Source organism: Austrofundulus limnaeus, unplaced genomic scaffold (assembly GCF_001266775.1).
Source record: "Austrofundulus limnaeus strain Quisiro unplaced genomic scaffold, Austrofundulus_limnaeus-1.0 Scaffold9, whole genome shotgun sequence".
In the NCBI taxonomy this organism is placed as follows: Eukaryota; Metazoa; Chordata; class Actinopteri; order Cyprinodontiformes; family Rivulidae; genus Austrofundulus; species Austrofundulus limnaeus.
The window spans coordinates 3,165,929-3,176,687 of NW_013952411.1; the positions used below are offsets into that span (position 1 = coordinate 3,165,929).

Below are 10,759 nucleotides of genomic sequence, written 5' to 3' on the forward strand. Positions count from 1 at the left end.
AAAATAGTCTGCGGCTCTTCACTCGACATTTATCCACAAACTGGTCCTGGATTAAGCTCCAAAGTTTTTATCGGTCAGATTCCACCCTGGAAAAATGTCTGTTTTATCCCCTTTTATGAGTTTTTGGCCACTGACTATCTTTAAATCACTGCTTCCTGGTACAACAGTCGGCTCTGGAAGCGATTGCTTTTTTCTTCTCTTTTTTTTCCTTTCGTTTTTTGAAGCGAGTTGTTGAAGCAAATGCAGCATAAGAGCCCCCTGCTGGCTGAAGAAAAAAATCCACGTATAAGCCGCACCAGACTATATGGTTCAAAGTTCAGGAAAAAAGTCGCGGCTTTTAGTCTGAAAAATACGGTACTCACAAAGCCTATAGTCAAAGGTTTTCAATCCTGGTCCTCGAGGGCCAGTATCCTGMATGTTTAACTTGATTCCCTGCTCCATCACACCTGACTCAGTGATTGAGCTATACCTATTCCAGCTCTGCAGAAGCCTGTGAATAGCCTTTTCATTCAAAACGTGTGTTTKAGCAGACAAACCTCTAAACCAGGCAGGATGGTGGCCCTTGAGGCCAGGATTGGACTCCCCTGCCTTAGTTAAAACTGCTGCCTCTTGGGTCATTTTGACCCAAAGGCAGCAGGAGGKTTAAAAGGTCATGTCTGATTTGTTGAAGTGCACTGAGTATCTTTGAACACTTTTACCAGCAGTTGGAAGCAATCAGTGATTTCTGTTTTAATCATCAGGGAGTGGGCCTGCACAGTTGGTTACTACTGTAGCTCTGCATTAAGATGGTTCTGGGTTTTAAACTTGGCAGGAGCTTTTCTATGCAAAGATTGCTTATTCTCTCACTGCATAAGGTGAGTTTTCATCTGGTGCTCTGSTTTCCCCCCACAATCCTAAACCGTACACATAGGCCCTGTCACATTATAATGTTTCGGACAACTTATGTTGACTTGTAAAAAGTTTGTTTTGACTATTTTACTCAAATCGGCTGCATATTCGATCTAATTWTTGGAATTACAGTATAGTTCCAAAAGAGGCTTCCAGTAGATATTTTTAAAACTCCATTTTCAGTTTAGACATCTTTAGTGTTGGACAAACTTCTCATAAGCTGGCATAAGTTGTCCAAAMCGTTATAGTCTGACAGGGGCTTTAGGCCTAAGAGGGCCTATTTATGACCAAACCTCTGCATTTAATTTAACAGTTTAAATTAACATTTGTTGTAGATTATTTTAATGTGCTATTTTTATGCTTAAATTGAAAATTTGTTAGAATTTAGTCACAGAATAATCCCTAATATAATTTAATGTAATATAATACGCAGTTTTATAATCTACTGGAAATTTGCACAAATGAAAGTTATTTGAATATGCATCCTAATATTAGGATTTAATCAGCCAAGACCTTTCCTTTAAGAATGAGGCATGGTGTGTAATCCGGTTCCTGCTGTGAAAAGTCTTCGCCCCAGAATCTGGCTGTAGCTGAGGGTTGCATGCCATCAGATTTAATTAAATTACTTATAATCAGCCATAAAAATGTCTAGACAGGCTCAGGTTCTAGGATAGTTGGCGTCTACGTGCTGTGCGACGCTTTCAGCGTCAGAGTTGTGTCTCTGGTCGTCACCGTCACAGCAAAGTGCRTCCAAATAAATGAATCAGCTYATTAGTGCCTTGCAAGGCTACAGTTAGGACCAGTCACTATAGTTAAAAACCTCATTATCTGCATGACATATAGTATTTAGGGTCCTCATTAAATCAAAATTGATGTTTGAGAGCTTTCTCTGTGTTTTACCTCACCTGGACACCCGGATGTTGCCCAACAATGCAGGTATACTGTTGAAGAATAGCAGAATTTGACTTTAAAAATGTAATTTTCTGTAAAATGTGGAATGTCACAAAATGTTAATATATAAATTTTATTTAATGTGTCTGAGTTTTTCTTAAGCGACTTTTATAGTGTTGGTAACATGATCGACTGAATCAAAGAAACTGTGTGACCCAAACAATAAAACAAGTCATTTCAAAACACAATAATGGGAAGCTAATTTTAGCGGCTACTCTCAGCTTTAGAAAGTTAGCTCCGTAACTTTTACTGTTAATTACCTTTCGTAATTTTTTGTGCATGTTTAATCACTCGCACAAGTAGTGTTTTTTGTGTTTTTTCTGTGCAATGCTGTATGTCAAAAATCAATGTTTATTTGCATTACATACGTAGTAGAGCTCTCTTTTTGTCATTGTTTATATTGTAGCAGTGTTGTAGCTAGGTTAGCGGCAGCAATACAATCACCTGTCGGCTAACTGGAATGCAGTTTCATATGGTTTGTTGGGAAATGACGTCACTACTATTTACCAGTTCCGGAAATACGATGTAAATGGAACACAACATTAACCATGTTAGTAGTTGGAATCTTACTGATTTTGTGGGGTGGACAGGTGTTTTTATGCAGCTAACGACCTCAAACAGGTGCTTCTAATTTAGAATAATAAGTGGAGTGGAGGTGGACTTTTTAGAGGTGGACTAACAGGTCTTTGAGGGCCAGAATTTTTGCTGATTGGCAGGTATTCAAATAGTTTTTTGCAGCAGTACCACACAAATAAGTTATTTAAAAAAATATACATTGTGATTTCTGGATTTTTATTTATTTAGGTTATGTATTTCACAGTGGACTAAGATGACAATTTCAGACCCCTCTATGATTTCTAAGTGGGAGAACTTGCAAAATCACAGTGTGTTCAAATACTTATTTTCCTCACTGTATACTGTATTTGCTGTGTTTTTATTTAAAGATGGGGCGGGGAGAGAGAGAATAAACATTTAGGTGATGAAGCAGGTTTTACGGAGAGACCAAACTTGTTGAAAACCAAAGCATTGTTGTTTGGCATGAACTGTGTTGGGAATTGTTGAGCTATTAAGTAATATCAAAAGTGAAAATACATGAAGGCAGAGTTGCAAAGGGATGGRRWATTTCCAGAAACTTTCTAGAAACTTGTAATATGAACTTAAATGGGGGATTTTTGCAAATCGACACCTTCCTAAAAAAATCACAGTAATTTTTTCAGATTTGTCAGGAATCAGAAAAATGTCATGCTASAGTTAAAGGGGCAATATCATGTAAAATCAACTTTTTTGAGTTTTATATCATGTTATAATGTTATACTCTCATAAAAAAACATGCCCAAAGCCTTGCTTTGACTCATTAATGCATGTTTGAGAAATCCTGCAGTTTTTAGGCAGCCATGCTGAGGAGCAAAACGACAGGTGGGGACTAGAAACGCCTTTTGGTACCAGAAACGCCCCTGGGACGTGTCTTTAAGCCAAACTTCCTCAATGCGGTGCCCCCCACTCCCCCACACACACACCCTGTCCATGACTCCTGCAGGCTCACGGGTGAAAAACCGAAAATGAAACTTAAACTGTCGTCTGAGGAAATGTATTTTCAGATGCCAAGTAAACTGCATCATGGCAGCTGTTATGGTGAATATTTATTTAACAAAGACAGAAATACGTGGTCCAAGAATGAAGGTACTCCATGGGATGATTAGCTGAGTTTTATTGCAACAACAGGAAACACAGAGAACCTGGCCTGTCTCTGTGTCTCTGCTTCTCTCTGTCACTGTCTCTCCACACTACTGTTGAACTCTGTTGAACTGTTGAACACTGTGTCTCGAGAGGCCTCATATATATGTACAGTATTAAAAAACACCATTATGCCATCTTAGCAAGATTTGATACAAGGTCAATGGAAAACACAAAGATAAACACAAGTGATATCTAAGAATGACTGTTGTTAGCAAATCTTGTTCTGACTTTAATCATTCTATAAGCAGATGAACAGAATGTCATGAAAACCTAGGTCATTAAAGGTTGTCATGAATTACTTGCTTAAACATAAAARTATTAGTTCTATTACAGCAGCCCCTCCCCCTCACGAGCGTGAACCCCCCCGGCACTGAAAACGGAAGCAGAAGGAGGTTCTTAAAGAGACAGAGGCCAATTTCAAGGCGTTTAGAAGAGGAAGTGATGAGAAGATAAGTTTRTTTTCTATTTAAACATAAAAACAGGATTTTAATAACAGTAAAGATGACATAGATACTTTATTATGGTATAGTATTTAAATGTATGCCAGAGAAACACATAATATTGTCCCTTTTAGTTTTTTGTGTTTTCTGAAAAACTTGTGTACTTGCATATGATGACATCAGTTTCAAACCGTACAACATTTAGAAAACAATGGACTTTGAACTTTTCTACAGCTCTTTTTTTGTTGTAAACCTTTTTTTAAATTATGAATACAACTTTGAATAAAACCATTGACAGTATGATGTGTGAAATTCATTACATAACAAAACTCTATAATTCTAAACACTTATTTTGCAGGTTACTGTCCCTGCATGTCCTGGAGCCATAGCTCATCACTTTTTTCATCACATTTTAAAACTTTTGTTTGATTGAAATCTAGTTTAAGTCAAGATTATACTAAAATATACACTTTAAACAGTAGAAGGTCACTCACTAGCTTTGTTTGACTGCCTTCAGCTTTGATTACAGCTCGCTTTGGCTGTGGCTTCATTTCCACAAGCTTCTCCAGTGATAATCTTTCGTCAAGATCTTTTGTGGATGACTGGAGATTCAGCCCATTGTGAAACGTCTTCTCCAGCACATCCCAAGGATTCTCAATGGAGTTCAGGTCTGGACTCAGTGGTGGCCTATCCATATGTGAAAATAATRTCTCATGCTCCATGAACCACTCTTTCACTATTTGAATCCGATCACCTTGTCATCTTGGAACRTGCCTGTGCCATCAGGGAAGAGAAACTCCATTGATGGAATAACCTGGTCATTCAGTATATTCAGGCAGTCAGCTCTGGCCTCATAATGTTGTTGAACCTAGACCAGACCAGCTGCCCCACAGGCTTGTTACCCCGATGCTTCCATCACTCTCGAACAGAGTCAATCGACTCATCTTTAGCCGATCAGTGTATTTCCCCAACTATATTTAAAAYCACTGTAAAGGGCCATCCTTCAGTATTGAAAAGTCCAGGTTTATCCYTGTTTATTCCTATAAAGTTATTCAATTCTCATGGGAAGTTTTCAACTTTGAAAATTCCCASATTATTGTAAACCTAYATTATGCCTTTAATAAAGACAACGTTCTGGAAAGCTGCCTGTAAAATGTCAAGTTAYGTTTTTTTCTGCACTTGCAGGCACTGAAACAAGAGCAGTAAACTTATGCACAGTTTGGGTTTCAGTTCCTGTTCAAATTCACAGTTGTTGTTGTGCGATGGTTTTAATATTACTGTAAGGTTCTGTGGTTGAACCAGAGTGAGAGGCTCGTTTCACACCTGGGACACAGAAGACAAACCTGAAATGACATTTATACTCAGATGATAGTCACTTCAGTTGTGCCCTTTTTAAGTGTTACAAACAACAGGAACGTSTCTATAATTTAGAAATTATTAAAATAAGAGAAGTCAACAAAGGCTAAAAGTGAATTCATTGGTTTTACTTTCTTGATGTATGCTTAACTTGAAGAAGAGATGAAGTAGTTACAAATTCTGATGTGGAGGAAGCTGACTCCAGCACAATTAATCTTCCCTGACAAGTAAAGAGAAAAATGTTACTGTTTGTGTTTATTTCTGCTAATGAGCCACAGTAAAAAGTTGTTAGTCATTAAAAGACAGAAACTAGGCTGCATGTAAATAGAGGTGTTTAATTAGAGCGAGTCTTTTTCAGCCGTGGGAAAGTGTTTTTATGTGTTTTAGTTGTTACATTTTTTTCTCTCTCTCTCTCTCTCCTGTGTAAAACGTCGCTGCTGTGGTTACCTCACTAAAAGTAGCCTGCAGCAGTCATATATGACATTTTAAATGTCAATGGGATGCAAAGCTCAAGGATGTGCCTCACATGCCACAAACAAAAATAAACGAGTGCTAACTTCAAAGTCTAGCCTTGTCTCCAAGGTCCCTGCTGACCACATCTGTAATATTCTGTAAATTAAATTATTAAATTTGTGTATGTGTGTGTGCGTGTGTGTGTGTGTGCGTGCGTGCGTGCGTGTGTGTGTGTGTGTGTACAGGTGTGGGCCAGTTTTGGTCTCAAGCTGGCCTTCTGGCATGTCAAGAGGTTTGCCAAAGAGAAGTGGGCCAGGACTGGGAGTGATGACACTGTTTTTAAAATGGCATGCCACAACTGGCCCAGTTGCATTTTGGTTTGCGGTGCTGGGCCATGCATGGGCCACCTCTGGGCCACCAAAGGGCCATCATTCTTTGCAGTGTCTGCACTGAGTATTAGTACCTTGTGTGGGCCAGAACTGGGCCAGACAGATTTTGCTATGTGGGTGGGGCGGTGGGCACCAGTGTGTGCATGGTGCACAGAGATAAAGCAGTGTTCGGTTTTAGATATTGTGTTGCATTTTTTTTAAAGTTTGTCACAGCTGTAATTTTACAGCTACATATTTCAGGGTTACTCTTACCGCCTTATTGTATTAGATTTTCAGAAGGTTTAAAGCAAAACAGAACATAATTTATTTTAATGCAAGTACATTTTTTTAGCTTTACCTGAAAAGAAAAAGACAAATTTCTAAAACTATGTGGACGTTTTAGCTGAATTTCTTCATCTTACGGATGATTTCAGGTGCTTTATTGATGATGGTGCTTACTTTTGTTCCTTTTTCTGTTTGCTTTGTTTTTGTGCTCTTGCTGAAGTTACTTTKTCTCACTGCTTCCTCAACCTCATATTGAGCTAGAGAAAGCCTTTTGTTGGCAGTTTTTTTTTGACATTTCTTTTTTAAAACCATCATTCCAAAACTGAAAATAAAAATGCCTTCAATACTCAGTGTGTTTTTTTTTTATTACATTTTGACATGCACTGTTTTTGTGAACAGGTTAGAAAGCAGATTTTTCTTTTTCAATAGTTCATTTAGTTCCATACAATTCAATGAAACGCTTTTAGATGAGCTCAGTTACGGTTTTGTCAACATTTGTGAAACCCACCTATAACAGGTCTCTTGGTGTTGTTTAGAGAACAACAAAGCTAAAACCCACTTCATCTTTTCAATTTGTTACTTATGTGGTACTGATGGAGCCAAATAAATGGCAACTAAAGCAAAATGAAAGGGTCATGGATTTCAGTCTTGTGGTTCTTTTATTGATAGTGTTTGCTGTTTTGGTGTGTTTGTTCCTGTTTTTGAGGGGTCTTGCTTAAATAGAGCTCACGTGAGCAGGACTGAGTAGCGCTGAATCTGTACAAAAAGTCATTCCCCTACTTCTCTATTGTAGGTGAGAACAAAAACTTACTTGTGTTTCATTAGGAATCAGTTGGATGTGTTTGGCCCCTGCCTGTTTGTTGCTGACATTTTGTTCAAACTGAGCTTTTCTTATTGTTCTCTGGATTTTTTTTCTTTCTTTAAATCCCCATGGCTCAGCAGACAACATTATGCTGCAATACCAGATTCACAATGAACAGCTACCAACTGTCCTGTAGAGTAAACATGTCTCATTACTTGTTTCACTATCCTGGGTTTCTACAGTGTTTGCTGCAGTGCACCAGAGGTGTTGCAGCCACACAGCTTTTTTTTTTTACTAGTTTCCATTTGCCTCTTTAACCCACAGATAGAACAGCCATAGTTGTAGATGCAAATCAAGACTGGTTCAAATTAACTTGAGCTCTTCATTACAATAAAGTACAAAGAAATGCTCAAGGCTGCCTTTAGTGGCTATCAAGAAAACATGCCAGCATCCACACCTAAAGATTTTCTCACTGGGCTGTGACCAACTCAATAACATTATTCATAAGGGTGTATCCCGAATGTCTTGTAACATTAGTGTTGGTTCTCAACTTCCCGGTGTGTCTGACAGAGGCACACAGCCCTGTCGCGGAGTTTAAAAAATATTATACCACAACCTTTTTCTGGAAATAGTGTCCACATGGGCGTCTCTGACCCATCTTGAGGGCTATATACTGTACACTAGAGTCTGAACTTCTCTGACAGAAAAGATCCAAGGCAAATGTCAAGGTCTAAAAACTGTGCTGATGATGAATAATAGTTGTTGAAATACCGGCTTCAATTTTGCCTATCATTGTTTCAAAAGTGTACTCGGGCTGATTAATTAAAATATGTGGGGACAGCTATCAAGCTGGATACAAAACAAGCTGAGGCAGGTAGGATGTGGGCAGAGGTGGACAACAAAATAATGTGCATGGTAGGGATGGGCGATATGGACTAAAAAATTAATAGTTATAAAAGTTCAAGTAGTACACCTGTGTTGCAAAACTGACACCYGTCAAACAAGACTGAAATATGAGAACAAAATTGACATTTATTTATTTATTGACAGCCAAAATTTTCAGTAATAATGGACTAAGATTTATATGATAAATCTTCAAATCACATCCTTTTTGTAGTAATCATTATTTTTTGTAAAACCTCAGTAGAACTCTAACCCTTGTAAACTATCAGTAATATAATAAAAAAAATAAAACTATAAGAAAATACGTTTTACTAATCACTGAAAATAATGAGTTTTGCTGCTCTGTGAGGTCAAGCTATATTATCTGTTCCCTAAAGGGTTAATGTTCAGGGGAGGGAGGGGCTACTTTGTGTGAGTGAGCGAGCCATGCAGCTTGCACAGAGGAGACGGAGGAGCTGTGTTTTTTTGTGGGTCCAGCAAGTTACAGCTRGCCGTCCTGTTGTTTTTCTAACATATTGTTGAACTCTAAAGAGTTTTTAGATGACTATGACTGCAGGTTGAGAGTCATTACGATAGCTTTTTAGCTTCACTAATTTAACACATGCTCTGCGCATCGACGTCCACTCTAAGTAAACAAACTAAGCTTAACCTGGTGGGGAGGCATGTAAAGCCTGGCGGCACGCGGTGGGAATTTATCGTTTTTATCGCGAAATGACAAATAATTACCATGGTGAATGTCTTTGACGGTATATTGCACACAATAACATATCGCCCATCCTTAGTGCATGGACAGAAATGCAGTTTGCAAGCTGTGCACAGAAAAATAGACTGATTGTGAAGTGGATGTTCACAAGACCATGCAGTTCCTTCATTTAATTACAAACACTTCAGTGAGTTCAGTGAGACTGCACAAGATAATTCCCTTTTCTCACAAATTTTACTCAGTTATGAGTCACCAAGTAGTCTCCCAGTAGTTTCAGCCAGTGAGATACTAACCTCAAGATCAAAATGAGTGCAGACGTGTCTGAAACCTGTAGTTTCTTAAAAGGCAAGTCAACTCTGGCTCCAAATATTCATCAGTCCTTTTTGACCCCGAGTTAAAAAGCCAAACTTTATTGATGAACGGAACAAAGCAGATACAAGACGGGCCTTTTACAGCAACTTTCCTTCTTTCTTTCCTGTGTCTAAAAAAACATTTTCATAAAAATAATTATATTCCTAAATGTAGGTACTTGTGACGTGGCTGCTTTAAGTTATAGACAAAAGGTTTTATCCCTCACCTATTAGAYAAGCTTTCCTTAGCTTTGACTTCAAAAGTCAAAGACAGCAGCATCTGAACAAAAAACCTCAAGGTTTTAAAATAGTAACTTACATTCAATGATCTCACAGTGGCTTTCATCATTTATAATAAAATGTTTATGGTTATTAGTGTTGTTACCAKTTCAACTCTTGAGTTCATTCTCTTCATCTCTCTTCTAGCAAATGGTGATGAGCCTGCGGGTGTCGGAGCTGCAGGTGCTGCTGGGCTACGCTGGGCGCAACAAGCACGGACGCAAGCATGAGCTGCTGACCAAGGCCCTGCATCTCTTGAAAGTTGGCTGCAGCCCCGCCGTGCACATGAAGATCAAAGAGCTCTACCGAAGACGGTTCCCTGCCAAAATGGTCTCCCACTCAGAACTGGCTCTGCCCGGGCCGCACCACCCGGCCTCGGTCGGGGTGGTCGGGGGAGGAGGTGCCGCGCTGCCTGCTGGCCTGACACAGCTGGCGTATGAGGGACACGCTGGACACGGCGGCGCCCCGTCGCCGGCCGCCTTACTGCCCCTCTCGCTGCTTGGCCCGGGGAAACATGAGCTGAGCGGGCTGACACACCACCTGCCCACCTCGGCCACRCTGCATCCAGTCCACCCGGACGTCAAGCTGCAGAGGCTGCCCTTCTACGACATGCTGGATGAGCTCATCAAGCCGACCAGTCTAGGTGAGSTTTTGCGTGCGAGAATTATTTTGTGATTGCTGATGTCTACTTTTTGTCTGTTTTCTTCCTGCTTTTCTGCTATGAAAATATGGTTTAAATATAAAACTGCAGCAAAAATCTCATCTAAATTCTGAAGTTTATTCCTGTAATGATCACAACAGCACACATCGAAAACACTGACATGTGTTTTCTCTTTCTGTAAAAGCTCATTGCTGGCATCTGTCATGCTTCCTTTTACTGTGTTTACAGGGTGCAGAGAAGTTAGAGTAAAAATGCACCATTTTTCTCAAGTTTCTAAGTAGGCATGAGCCAAAGCTGCTTTCYAAAGATTATAAGTGCAAATGGTAATTGAACACCTTATTCATGAAGCATGAAGCCTTGGTGCATTGCCAATTAGCTTAGGCTTTGTAATAATGCATAGTATTGGTWAATACTTAACACATATACTTTTACAGCTAAAGAAGAAATGAAAATATTTTCTCAAAAATGAGCTGTTCATTTGTGTTGCAGTTTTACAAATACTGACTAATTATAATAGTTACAACAGTTGTCCCCYGCTTACAATGCTGTTATTGTGCGCCACTCAGATGTTTAACAACTTTTT

General features: G+C 39.2%; 1 protein-coding gene across 2 annotated transcripts in view; it reads left to right on the top strand.

Annotated features, from left to right (window-relative positions):
- The window catches only part of LOC106512962 (E3 SUMO-protein ligase PIAS1), a 76,577-nt gene that overhangs the window by 34,971 nt on the left and 30,847 nt on the right, over positions 1 to 10,759 (top strand). For both annotated transcript variants that reach the window (XM_014001541.1, XM_014001542.1), the window contains exon 2: positions 9,663 to 10,158. In XM_014001541.1, the coding sequence (XP_013856995.1) occupies positions 9,666 to 10,158 (493 nt within the window). In that variant the 5' untranslated portion in view covers positions 9,663 to 9,665. The remainder of the gene's footprint in view (positions 1 to 9,662; positions 10,159 to 10,759) is intronic.